Source organism: Propithecus coquereli, unplaced genomic scaffold (assembly GCF_000956105.1).
Source record: "Propithecus coquereli isolate 6110/MARCELLA unplaced genomic scaffold, Pcoq_1.0 Scaffold107, whole genome shotgun sequence".
NCBI lineage: Eukaryota > Metazoa > Chordata > Mammalia > Primates > Indriidae > Propithecus > Propithecus coquereli.
In genome coordinates, this window is record NW_012134636.1 from 983,257 (window position 1) to 997,944 (window position 14,688).

The following is a 14,688-nucleotide window of genomic DNA, read 5'->3' on the forward strand; positions in this document are numbered from 1 at the left end:
CCTAAGTGTACAGTGTTTATAAAGTCTACAGTAGTGTACAGTGATGTCCTGGCCTTCACATTCACTCACCACTCACTCACTGACTCACCCAGAACAACTTCCAGTCCCGTAAGCTCCATTCATGGTAAGTGCCCTATACAGGTGTGCCACTTTTATCTTTTATACCATATTTTTACTGTGCCTTTTCTATGTGTAGATACGTTTTGATACACAAATGCATACCATTGTGTTACAATTACCTACAGTATTCAGTATAGTAACATGCTGTACAGGTTTGTAGCCTGGGAACAATAGGCTATATCATGTAGCCTAGGTATGTAGTAAGCTATATCTAGGTTTGTTTATGTACACTCTACAATATTCACACAACGACAAAGTCACCTATTGACACATTTCTGAGAATGAATCCCTATTGTTAAGCAACGCATGACTGTACTTAACTATGTAGGCACCTGTTATCTAAACACAATATGTTCTTAATAAAAATTCTTGCTTGACTTGTATGATTAAAACTAAAAATAATTCAAGATATTGTTTGGCAAAACATGCCTTTTAATATCCCTTTGGGTAACCAAACTCACACATTCATGCATTTGACAGCTAGGAGGTAAAACTGCATATCTGAGCTTTATAAAGTGCAAGCAATTACATATTTCATGTAGCACATCATTTAATACATGCTGAGTTAATCAGATTAAGAATTAATGGGTTAATATATAACAGAACCAATTATAGATTATGTGCATATACATGGGTTAACACACATATATGCATACACATATATATTACCTAGCTCTGTCCACTTAAAGAGCCTAGAAGCAATGACACCCCAGTAGCAACAAGCATACTCTGCACCAGATCCTGGTTACTAAATGACATTCTCCAATAAAAGGAGCTCTTTGGAGAAATGGCTGATTCTAGGGCTAGGGCAGGTAAAATACAAGATAAACAAGGAGTATCCTGGCACCCAAAAGTAAAGAAGGCCTCAAATCTGCATTTTGACTCTTAATTGTTCTTTATAACAGGAGAATTTCTGTTAAGTAAAGGAAGAAAATCTTATTACTATTAGATTTTCCATGTGTGAATGACTGTCGCTTCCCTTCTTTTACTCCAAAAGATGCAATCCTGCATTTCCTAATCCAAAAGTGCACAGAGTAAAGTGAGAACACATATAAAAAGCAAAAGTAGTTAGAGGTTAGTCACAGAATTAAATCATACCGTGCAAAATTCAAGCTTTTTACCAGTTCATCTAATATGCGGTTATTTTTCAGGTCCGGCTCTGTGACTGCCTAGAAAAAAAAAAAAAAACAGATAGAAAAAGATCAAAAACGATAACTAACTTGTCATAATCTTGTTTTTGAAAATGTCTGACCCGTCTTCCTGAGGCTCTCCATCCCACTAAGTCTTCCAGGAAAGCCTCAAAATAAATTTAATTTATCTCATACTAATATGGAATTTCAAAATAGTGAATTGGTATCTGCTGACTGGAAGTCTGACAAAAAACTCTCCAAAGCATCTGTTAAAATCGTATATACTCAGCACTAAGACAAAACCTAACATGAGCAAGAATCTTTCTTCAAAATGCCAGCACTCAGCTTCCCCAAAAATTTCTCCTGAAAAACAGAAGAGAGATGTTCTTTTAAGTAGTAACATTGGGAGAAGCATTAAGTGTTCATAGAGAGTTTAAAAATAAGATTGGTTTTCAGGAATGCAAGAGAAAAATGACAAATCCAGTACTTATTTAGCATGAATACACAGTTTACCTCAGTGATATCATCTTGACAAAGGCAGTATAGCATCATTGTAAAGATCTTAGATTTGGGAGACAAACTGCACAATTTCTTACATACGGAAATAGTTCAGACAAGTTTAATGACATCCTGACACCACATACCTACCGAAGCAGCCAAACTAGTCAAACCCTCTAGCTAGTCCCAATATCTTTTCTGTTAGATCTCACTGCCTCTTCTCATTTTATTTCCACTTATGTTTAATTTCCCTTTTAATCTACGTTTCCACCCGTTCCTACTAATTGTAAAGGTTCAGAAACTACAACGACAAATTTCCCAGTGTTTTCCCTTAAGATCTGGTTGGGGAAAGAGGTAAGGCTACCCGTTAGGCTGGGTTAAGCCCAACGGCCATGAATGTTTGCCTTCTGCACAAATACTTAGACCAGTCCTATGCAACTGAATAATCATACCATCAGTTTCTGCCAAAGGTGAGAAATAATAAAAAATTAGGAGCCACAAAAACATAGGTCATAAATATTAAAGAGTGCTACATCCTGATCTTAAAATTAGTTTTTATTTCCTAAAAATACATTTAGGTTATGAGTAATCTTAATGAAAAATTCAACAAAGCCCAATTCTCCTTACATGTACTTCAGAAGTACTTCAATAACAACACATCTTCCCATGGGCTTTTGCATGTAGATAAAGCAGAAATATTTGCACCAATCAATCGATAAGTTAGAAAAAGAAAAACTCACCACACGACAAGTTGGACATTGAGTTTTATAGGATAGAAATTTTCTTATACAGAGAGAACAGTCTGCAAAAACACAAAAAGCAACATAATAAGTTAATTAAGCTATATTAATAATACAAAAATCTGACTTCTAACAAAATCTGACTTAAGCCCTAAAATATATCCATCATCTAGGGTATATTATTATAGTCTTAAATTTCTAGTACCTCTAATCTATGTACATTTATACATGCAATTAAACAGTATTTTTAAGAAAAGGAAATATGTCAAATATAATGATCCCAAGGACATCACAAATCCATGAGCAACATACAACACTCTGTGTACTCCATCTGTAAAACACAGGAAACACACACACCAGACCTGGGCTGGGTATTGTATAAATATGCTAGATATCGCTACTGCCTACCATTCGAAAATGTATATTTTAAAATAAGATACAGGCCGGGCGCGGTGGCTCACGCCTGTAATCCTAGCTCTCTGGGAGGCCGAGGCGGGCGGATTGTTTGAGCTCAGGAGTTCGAAACCAGCCTGAGCAAGAGCGAGACCCCCATCTCTACTAAAATTAGAAAGAAATTAACTGGACAACTAAAAATATATAGAAAAAATTAGCCGGGCATGGTGGCACATGCCTGTAGTCCCAGCTACTCGGGAGGCTGAGGCAGGAGGATCGCTTGAGCCCAGGAGTTTGAGGTTGCTGTGAGCTAGGATGGCGCCACGGCACTCTACCCCGGGCAACACAGTGAGACTCTGTCTCAAAAAAAAAAAAATAAATAAGATACATATACATGTTAAGAAATAAAATATTCCCAAACTATTAAATTAGGATTTCTACATCCTAACTCTGTAAATGATATCCATCATCCCACATTTAACAAGCATTTTTATCGCAAGCACAAAGAAAAGAACAGTGTAAAAGGGAAGGTTCTTGACTTCAAGGAGTTAACAAAGTAGCGAGGCAAATATAGCACAACTCAGTGTAATAAGTCCTAACAATTTAAGCAAGAAATAGGCATAAACTAAATTTGCCACACACTCAAGACAGTATGAAATGCTCTCCCAGTCAAAGAAAAAGTAGATGTGACTAACACAATGGTACCTGACTGGCAGCTAATTTACTTGGCCCAAATTCAGCCAAGTTAAAGGGTCCCGTTAAAAGGCAGTCAGTTCGGTTGAAGAGGAGGAGACAGTATAATTTCAATGGTACAGATATCCAGGAAATAAACAAGTCTTGGCAGCCTCAGTAAGAGTATCTCAGGAGGGAAAAATGAAGGAACACGTTATAAAAAGGATAAAACAGGCAATAGGTTAAGTTCTTCTGGGAAGCAAAGATGAATAGAAGGGACCGATGAGGCACGTAAGGGGCTTGGAAGTCACCACTTCATCCTAACAACAAGTAAAAAGCCGAACAAACCGAAAAACCACCAACTCTTCTTAGATCCAGCAGAGAAGCAAAGTGACAGGCAAACTATTGCCCCCCAACCTGGCGAGGCAGACAGGCAGGTACAGCAACTCACAACTTACAAGAGCAGAACCAGAACCACCAGAACCTCCACCAGAACCAGAGGAAAAAAGCCGTGCTGGAACCATTGCTAGAAGAGGAAAACCTGAACCATAATTGACAAATTGCTGGAGGCTCAGTGTGGACAAGTCTGAGAGTTAAAAACTCCAGGAGGAACCTGTCGTGGGGGAGGGAGGCATTCTACCAAGTTCTCGCAGTAAATTTTTGAGAAAAATACCCTGGTACTTCTGGCAGGGAGAGAATTAAAGTAATCACTTTGAAATAATAAGCCCAGAGCACTCGGGTTCTTCTTAATGAGGCCTGCCCTCAGGAGAAACTATTTTACCAAAGCCTAACCTATTGTGGTTTTATCAGAGTTCTGCTGACCTGGGAAAGGGGAAATACACAACTCCAGCCCTCTCTAGCCATCTTGTCCAACCTAAGGAGGGCAAAAACTGAGAAAGCTCTAGTGAAGTTCACAGTCTAGGGGCAAGGCTCACTAAAAGACTGAGACTTAATCATAGGACTATAGAATGCTTCCTCTTGCACCACACCTAAAAGCCTATTTACTGTAGTTCCTTTCACCCAGGACACCACTTCTGGCTATTAAAAAAAAATTAGGCTGGGCACAGTGGCTCACGCCTATAATCTCAGCACTATGGGAAGCCAAGGCAGAAGGATCTCTTGAGCCCAGGAGTTTGAGACCAGCCTGGGCAACATAGTGAGACCCCATGTCTACAAGAAAGAAAATTTTAAAAAAGTAGCTAAGCGTGGTGGCACGGCCCTGTAGTCCTAGCTACTTCGGAGGCTGAAGTGGGAGTATCACTTGAGCTGAGGTATTCAAAGTTAGAGTGACCTATGATCACACCACTGCACTCTAACCCGGCCAACAGAGTGAGACCTTGTCTCAAAAAAAGAAAAAAGAAAAAGTTACAAGGCATAGTAAAGGGAAAACACACAGTCTGAAGAAACCAAGCAAGCATCAGAACCAGAGTCAGATAAGCAGGAATGTTGAAATTATCAGACCAGGAATGTCTAAAAACTATGATTAAAATGATAAGGGCTCTAATACAAAAAGTAGACAACATGCAAGAGGAGATGAGTAATGTAGAAATTCTAAGAAAAAATCAAAAACAAATGCTAGAGGATCAAAAACACTATAACAAATGAAAAATGCTCATTAGTAGATTGGACATGGCTCAGGAAAGAATCTCTGAGCTTGAGGATGTGTCAACAGAAACCTTCAAAACTGAAAAGCAAATAAAGACTGGAAAATATGGAACTGAATATTCAAGAACTGTGGGAACACTACAAAAGATGTAACATATACATAATGGGACTACCAGAAGTGGTGAAAGGAACAGAAGTATTAATATTTCAAGAACAATGACTGAGAATTTCTCCAAATTAATGTTAGAGTTAGACACTAAACCCCTTATCCACGAAGACCAGAGAACATCAAGCAGGATAAATGCCTGAATGAATGAATGAATGAATGAATATCAAAAAGCCACAATATTTCAGTATATGATATTCAAATTACGGAAGATTAAGAAAAGATTAAGAGATCAAAGATTAAGAAAAAAAATCTTAAAAGAAGCCAAGGGGATACTTACCTACAGAGGAGCAAAGATGAGAATTACATCTGACTTCTCCTCACAAACCATAGAAGCAAGAAGAGAGTGCGGTGAAATATTAAAAGTGTTGAGAGAAAAATACCACTATAAAAACACCACAGATATAAAGTTGTATATCCTGTGAAATTATCCTTCAAAAGTGAAAGAGAAAAAAGGACTTTCTCAGACAAATAATAATTGAGGGAATCAGTTGCCAGTAAACCTGCCTTGCAAGAAATGCTAAAAAAAATTCTTCAGAGAGAAGGATATAATTTAGGCTGGAAATGCCAATCTACATAAAAAAAAAAAAAAAAAAAGGAAGAGCACTGGAGAAGGAATAAGTGAAAGTAAAATAAAAACTTTCATTTTTCCTCTTAATTTAACAGCTAAGTTTGCACAAAATAATAACAGCAACAAAGTATTCATTAAGTATGCTTATATGTGTGTGTATATATACATATCTCCATAAATACATGCATGTTTATGTATGCTTATATATAAGTGAAATGAATGACAGCAATGATACAAAGAATTAGAGGGAAGAATTAGATGTCTTAGCTCAGGCTGCCATAACAAAATACCACAGATTGGTGGCTTAAACAACAGCAATTTATTCTCTCACAGTTCTGGATGCCAGAAGTCCAAGATCAAGGTGCCAATATGATTAAGTGTCTGGTAAGGTCTCTCTTCTTGGCTTACAATCACCTTCTCATTATGTCCCCACACGGTGGGGTGGGGAGAGAGAGCAAGCTCTGGTATCTCTTCTTCTAAGGGCACTAATCCCATCATGATGGCCCCACTCTCATGACATCATCTAAACCTAATTATCTCCCAAAGGCGTCATCTTCCAATACATTAGGGGTTAGGGCTTCGACATATAAATTTGGAGAGGACACAATTCAGTCCACAGCATTCCATCCCTGGCCCCCAAAATTCATGTCTTTCTCACATGCAAAATCCCAACAGCCCCAAAAGTCTTAACTCATTCCATCACCAACCCTAAAATCTAAAGTTCAAAGGCTCGTCTAAATATCACCTAAATCAGATATGGATGAGACTCAAGGTATGATTCATCCTCAAGCAAAATTCCTCTCCAAACTCATTCTAGTAATTGTCAACGTTATTCCCTTTGTACTATAAAAAGTCTTTTGAGCAATACTGTAAGTCAAGAATTCCTAAACCTGATTCTTCAGCTCAGACACCTACGGAGAATGCTGCTGGTTTTAATTTAGTTTCCTAGACACTACCCGTGGTCATACTGATTCAATGAATTTTAGTCAGTAAATCACACCCATAACGTGATTTTAATTCAACAACAGTAACAACAAAAATTAATTTCTTAAAAGTTAATGTAAGTTGTTACTATTAGGTTGAACTATGTGAAACTGTCATTTAGGGTAAGTCAAAAAAAAACAGGACAAATAGTGGCAATTTCATGTGGTTCAACCTAACACTGTGTACTTATTGTATACTTTGTTCTAAGTACTTTACATGTATTAACTCTTTTGAACCTTACAGCAACCCTAAGGTTGGTACTAATATTAGTCACATTTTACAAAAAAGAAAATGAAGCACAGGGCTTAGCCAACTTGCCAAGTTCACAGAGCTAATAGGTGGCAAAAGCAAGCACCAGAGTCCATGTTCTTAACATATTAAAATATTAATTATTTAAAATTACAGGTGCTCCTTGACTTACAATGGGGTTACATCCTAATAAACCCATTTTAAATATCTTAGGTCGAAAATGGTCTGCTGCCACCCCGCCCTGACCGTGCCGGATCCCGTCTGCCCTCGAAAATGCACCTCATTAACGTATCACTACAAATTTGAAGTATGGTTATATAACTGGCTCCATAAGCAAAAATGCCTTTTTATAGTTCTCTTATGTTTTAAATTTCCAAGCCAGTAAGATTTGCTGACCAGAACTTTGTAACTTTCTAACTGAACTGATGCATTCCCTTTTGAGTTGTTTTCCCCAGAAACAGCAAAACCTCCTTGCAGCCATGAGGTAACTATAAAGGCTTACACCACCTATTTGTCCAGAAAAGACAAGATAAGAGACACCCCACCACACAGATCATGCCCAAGGACCCACCAAGCAAACTATTCCCCACATCCCGCCTGTGCACAAGGATGAAAGAATGGCCAATATTAACCCCTAGCTCATTATACTACTAAAATCCCCACACTGGGAGGGACTTATCTGCCATTTTTGATCATGTGATATATGTACTAGCATGACTTCTCACTGTGCTTGCGTGCCCTGCACTCCACTCCAAACATGCAATGATGCTCAGTCACTTCATGCATTATTCATTTCATCTCCAGAAAATCCCCTGATGCCATTGGTTGGGGAGTCAGATTTGAGGCAGTCCATTCCTCCCACCTCCCAGCTGATGCATCCTCCACAATAAATCTCCTTTCTTCCTTGAAAGTCCTTGTTGTCTCAGTAATTGGCCTTCTGTGAGGTGAGCAACACAGGGAACCGCCCCCCATCCTTTGCAGGTTTGTTAACAATCTGGGGTCTTGTCCAGGACCTGTTGCTTGTGGCTTGGTGGCTGTAGAACAGGGAAAGACTTTAAAGCCTGCCTAGCAACTGTCCTGCTGAGCTTCTGAGAGAGGCTGGGAGAAACCTCCAGGGGGAGAAATCAGTTTTGCCAGGTCTAATCCCGGCCACATTGTATACCGGGCATCTGGTGAGGCAGTCCCCAAGCAAAACCCCCAGTGGATTTATGAACATAGGTGAGATCAGTTAAGGATGAACCATTTCTTTAACTGTATATCAGAGGGAATGAAAAATGCCAAACCAAACCAGTAAACTACGAAAGAGTGAGAGAGAATACTTAGGAAAGGGCCGAATATCCAGCTTAACGGGCTCTCTGAGGCTCTCAGAAAATATACTAACACAGACCCAAAGACTGCTGAGGGTCAAACACTTCTGGCTATGCACTTCATAACCCAAGCCGTGCCAGATATTCAGAGAGAGCTCCAAAGCTGGAAACTAGCCCCCAGACTCTTCAGACAACATCAGTAGCAGAGGCCCAAAAGTTTATAACAATCAGGACCTGGCAGAGAAGGAAGAAAAGATGAGAGAATGAAAAGAAAGGCAAGATTTTGGCTGCCATAATTACAGGCCCTCCTCGAGGTGACCCTAAGCAGCAGAGGAACCCTGGTCAAGGGGTAACTAAACTCCAGTCGGCATTGGCAGTACTGCAGCGCAACCTACGAGCACACTGTAAGGAGAGGCACTGGAAGAACTGTCCACTCCTCTATGGGAAGCTGGGCTGGAGGGGACCTCCCCAGCCCACTTCTCTTATCGCTAGCCTCTCAAATGAGAAGGCTACCTCTCCTGCTGAGGGGGGCCAAGAGCTCACCTGGTTCCAGCCCTAAAGGATTCCGTTTTCATCACCACTGTGGAGACTCGGTTCACTCAACGTGGCAGGTAAGAAAACCGAATTCCCTTTGGATACTGGAGCCGCCTACTCTGTCCTGACCCAGCCTGTTAGACCTCTCTCCAGTGCCAACTGTGCAGTGACAGGAACAGATGAACCAACTGAAGGTAAGACAGCTTATCTTTCCTTTAACATGTGAAATTGGATCTAAGGCTACCACGCATTCCTTCCTATATGTCCCTGAGTGTCCCCTTCCTTTATTAGGTTGGGACTTATTATCTAAATTGGGAGTCTCAGTTTCCCTCAAGGGGGACACCGTGGGGGTCTCGGTACTCCCTGAAAAGGGAATCCATTTGCTGGCCCTTTTGGCTTTCCAGAGTCAGAGACTATCCCCTATTCTGGAAGAAATACAGGCTCAAGTGAAAGAGTTCGTATAGGACGCTAACACTCCAGGATGGGCCATCAATGCTGAGCCTGTTAAAATAAAATGTAAGCCCAGCATACCATACCCATGGCAAACCCCAGTACCCTCTGAGGCTGGAAGCTTTACAGGGAATACGGCCCCTCTTGGAAAAATTCCCAAAACATGGGCTAGTCCAGCCCTGCCAGTCCCCTTTTAACACTCCAATCCTGCTTATGAAAAAACCAAATGGAGAACACTGTGCTGCCCCAGAGGTTTTGAGATAGGACCCACCTCTCTGGGCAAGCCCTTGCAGAAGACCTTACAGACAGACCTTACACTAACAAGGGAAGCCTTACTGCAATATGTTGATGATCTGCTCATCACCCGTGAGGATTTCCATAGTTCTCAGAAAAATACTATTAAGACCTGAATTTCTTAGCTGAATATAAAGTCTCCTCATCAAGGGCCCAGATGTCTCAAACACAGGTCCAGTATCTGTGATTCATACTTACTCCAGGAGCTAGAATGCTTGCCCCAGACCAGAAGCTGGTCAGTGCTTCACTACTCATTCCCAGCAACAGAAGGGAGCTGTGAGGATTCCTAGGGATGCCTGGCTTTTGCAGGATTTGGACCCCAAACTTTGACCTCATTGCTAATCCCCTTTATAAAGCACTCAAGGGTAGGAAAAAAAAACTATTCCACTAGGACGAGGCTTGCCAGCAAGCCTATGAAACCCTGAGGTCTGAGCTAGGACCAGCCCCTGCCCTAGTACTCCCAGATTTAAAGAAACCTTTTTATCCTTTTTGTACATGAGAGGTCTGGTTAAGCCGTAGAGGTCCTAGTCCAGAAACCAGGGCCTGTCCAGAGGCCAATGGCTCATTTCTCAAAACAATTAGACCCAGCAGCTGAGGGGTGGCCTGGCTGCCTCAGAACAGTGGCAGCCACCAGCCTCTTAAAGAAGCCTCCACACTTACACTAGGCCAGCCCCTTGAGGTTGATACCACTCACCAGGTCCACGAAGTGCTAGAAATAATGGGGCACCACTGGTTAACAGAGGCAGGCTAACTCAACACCAAGCCTTACTGTTAGACACCCCAGACTTGGCCTGAAAAGTATGCCAGACTCCAAATCCTGCCAGTTCGCTTCCATCGTACACTCCTAAAATGTTGGAGCACACCTAAGTAAAGACTTTAGAACAGAACTAATCTAGCCAAATGGATCTGCAGGAATCCTCCTTAGAAAACCCAGGTGAATAATGGTTTACAGATGGAAGTAGCTTCATAGACAACGGAGTCGACAGGGCAGGATATGCTATTGTCAGTCTAAACCAGACCACATAGCAAGCACTTCCCCCAAGCACTTCAGCTCAAGAAGCAGCTTAGAGCTTTGGCTAGGGCTCTGCAGCTTGGGGAAGGAAAAAGACTCGATATATATACTGATTCTAAGTACGGATTCTTGGTGCTTCATGCTCATACAAGCTGTCTGGAAGGAGAAGGGAATGCTAACTGCTAGGAGCTCCCCCATAAAACATAAGGAGGTGATTTTGTCTCTTCTTAAAGTAGTCCAGCTCCCTGCCCAAATAGCTGTTATACACTGCAAAGGGCATCAGAAAAACAATTTTATGAACAGCCAGCAAAACAACGAGGCTGGTAGAACTGCCAAATAGGTAGCACGGGAGGGACAACTTGATACATTTGCCCTTGTAGTAGGGCCCTCCACCTTGCCCTCAAATCCCCAACATAATCAAACAGAGCAAAAGCCGGCAGAAGAGAAAGGGTACCATCTAAACAGTCAGAGGTGGTTGGAAAATCATTAGGGAAACTTCTTCCTACCAGAGGCTGATCAATGGAAAATCATCAGAAGCCTTGGTGAGGCAATACATTATGGGAGGGACTCTCTATGGAATTTTATCCAAAATCTCCTAGTGGGTAAAGCTCTAAAATCCACAGTGAACCAGGTAACTTCAGCAAGTGAAATTTGCCTTACAAACAATCCTCCAGCCATCCACTGGCCCCATCTCTAACAACCCCAATGCAGCATAGGTGAACCTACCTCAAAGAAGACTGGCAAATTGATTTTACACAGATGTCCCCTAAGGGTGGGTTCAAGTATCTCTTGGTTTTCATAGACACATTTACAGGCCGGGCAGAAGTTTTCCCCACATGAACAGAAAAAGCCATGAAACTTTGCAAATGGCTGCTTAAAGAAATCATTCCTAACTTTGGGCTTCCAACTTCCCTATGAAGTGACAACAGGCCTTCTTTTATTGCCCAGGTCACCCAGGGGCTGTCGAGGAGCCTCAGCATTCAATACAACCTTCACTCTGCTTGACATCCTCAAATCCTCTGGGAAAGTTGAGAAAATGAACCAAAGCCTTAAAAAACCTTTGGCTAAGTTATGACAAGAGACTTAGGAATCATGGTCAAGCTCCTCCATATTGCCTTATTAAAAATAACAGCCCCAAAGGGAAACGTAAAATTCAGCCCCTTTGAAATGACCTACAGGCGACAATTTCTCAAAACAAGTTTCCTATCGGATGAAGAGTTGAATCAGGCTTTAAAGTACATTATTAATTTGGGAGAAGTTCAGCAAGCAAGCCCATAGTATGGTAATAATGTATGGCCTCTACCAGATAAGGGAGCCTTAGACTATTTCCTTGTTGACCCGGACACCAAGTCCTACACACAACATGGTGAGAAGGAATTCCAGAGGGTCAACTAACCAAGAAATGGAAGGGTCCTCACCAGGTTATTCTGGCCGCTCAGACAGCCATAAAGCTGGAACGGCTTCCCAGCTGCTTCCATGTTTCTGGAATAAAACCTTTTTACTTCTAATGAATAGGCCAGATCAGAAAAAGCAGCATATTCCTATAAACCTGTAAAGGACCCCAAGTACCTTGTTCAAAAAACTGCCTCCTGAAGGCAGCAAGAAAGTTAAGTAACACCCTCCAGCAAACAACTACTGCAAGTGTGCTTATTTTTCTTTTCTTGATTTTTGCTGACATTTTTCTGGTAATCTGTTACAGCAGGGCTGACCAGGAATAGACCGAGAGACACACTCAGAGATCTGGCAAAACAGGTTTTATACTTTATGCTGGCCAGCAATTTGGCCCAGAGAGGAATTTGCTCTCCCCAAATTCTGAGCACCAGACAAAGAGTATTGCAGTCTTTTATACACTCTGCTTAAGGGGGAGGGGCACAGCTACAACAGGGTTAACTTTAGTGAGGCAGGGTCCTGAGCTACTTTACAGCCTGGTATGCTAATTGCTACAGGTGATTTATGGGGGCGGCAGCTGCCGGGCGGGGGTCGCAGAGGAGGAGGAGGAGGAGGCCCAGGGAAGGATCGCAAGGGAAAAAACCCAGTAGTGGAATTTCTAAGAATTCCACTTTAGTGGAATTTTCCAATTTTCCACTTTAAATCTACTAGTTAGCCTTACTTTGTTTGCTTCTCAGTGGCTGAAATCAAGTCACTTCCCAGTACATACTTATTAACCAAACTTGCATTTTGCCTTAGTTATTAACCATGCTTACATTATACTTGCTCCTCACCTGAAAAAGCCATTAAATTACATTAATGTTTCAGGGGAGGTAAAACAAAGGGCAAAAATCATCCTTCAACAGGCTACGTGGCTATATAACATCAATAACTCCACTGCCCAGACCATTTGGATTCTATTAAGGGACATTTGCCCAGCATCACTTGGTTTCTTCCCTTCTTAGGGCCCTTATTAGCTATGCTTCTACTTTTAATCTTTGGACCATGCTTATTTAACCTGCTGGTAAAATTCACGTCTTCTAGATTACAGCAGTTTCATGTCAAGTTAATGGTTATGCAAGGCTTCTGGCCTGCACCGGAGACCACAAGTCCAGAGCCATTATCAACTCCTCCGTGAAGCTGTGAGAGATTTCTCTTCCTCCTGTGATTAAATATAGCTATTATGTCCACGTTCAGGAGGAAGTAGCTCCAGAAGAAGAGACCTTCGTCCAGGGCTACTTAAGTAATAAGGAGGATGAAATCTCTCAGGGGGGAATGTGACAGGCATCCTGTCTTGAGGCATCTTGTCCAGAGAAGGGTAGCAGAAGCCCTATGCTCTAGCTGAGGCTTGCTGAACTTTTAGTCAATTAGAGCAAGAGACTAAAAACCTGTTAACCACAATTCCTGCTTTAGAGAGTTAGGGACCGTCCCAGAACCCCCACAGGCGCAGTTAAGCTTAACCTTTTCTTCATTTTAGTAGTAAAAATCACGCCCAGGGGTGGAGACTTAAAATGCTAATGCTACATACAATGCATGAAGACATATGTAAAGCTACTTGCACAGGAGCTAGAAAAACCCTTCCTATACATGCTTTGACATAAACCTTCCCTTTAGAAAAGCCCTATAAAACCAACTCTCCTTGGGGAGAAGCCCTAACTTCTTTCTCTGTGTTGGCTCCCTTGTGCACAAGCTAAATAAACTTTATTCTTTGCTACTATGTCTGGTGATCTCTCTTGATTTCTATCCTGGGAGATTGCAAGAACCCAGGGCATCAGTAACAAATGCACCCCACCCACACCTTTATAACTGCAGAACTGCAAACGCAGTATTCATTACTCTTATCCAAAAACCTAAACAGAGCAAAACAGAATAAAGTGATTTAAAATGATAAATCATGAAATGTTTAAGGAGCAGCAATAAATGGGTAGGATTCTGGATCAACAATTCTAGTCAACCCAGGATGATACAAGAATATGACAGACCAAGCTTCTATTAAAGTTCTATTAAAGTTTTTGTGTCATTGAAACAACACTACAGATCCAGCACAACTTTTAGATTTCAGGGGATCTGTGACAACTGGTATTTAGTAGAGAAGGCCTACTGAATCATAAGACTTAGAATATGAAAAATAAGTGCTCATAAAATAAATCATCATTACTAAAAGTACCCTCCACTGACTTCCTCTTAGATAAAGAATGACATCAGTGACAGTTATAAGTTACATGGAAGTAAGCAAAGAAAAACGAATGGAAATAAAGTCTAATTTTTCAGCTATCAAGTAGAGTTCAATGCATTTATAAAAAGCAAACTCTTTCTTCCCAAAATGACATAATCAAAATCCACAGAAAGAATTTCCACCTCTGTCCATGAGAAACTAACAAGGCCCAGAATTCTGGGGCTAAATGTAAAACAATTATTTTCAGACATTGGACAATGGGCAGAAATGAGCACAGTTCTACCATATCCTAAGCTCCCTACCTGGAGGCAATCAATCTCTTGACCATAGTGCAGCAAAGAAGAGCCCATCAGTCTTGC

General features: G+C 41.2%; 1 protein-coding gene across 1 annotated transcript in view; it reads right to left on the minus strand.

Annotated features, from left to right (window-relative positions):
• Positions 1–6,899, minus strand: part of RAD18 (RAD18 E3 ubiquitin protein ligase) — a 173,197-nt gene extending 166,298 nt beyond the window's left edge. The window contains exons 1-3 of the mRNA XM_012646512.1: positions 6,896–6,899; positions 2,489–2,550; positions 1,219–1,289 (exon numbers count right to left, since the gene is read on the minus strand). Of these exons, the coding sequence (XP_012501966.1) occupies positions 1,219–1,289; positions 2,489–2,550; positions 6,896–6,899 (137 nt within the window). The remainder of the gene's footprint in view (positions 1–1,218; positions 1,290–2,488; positions 2,551–6,895) is intronic.
• Between the last annotated feature and the right edge of the window lie 7,789 nt (positions 6,900–14,688).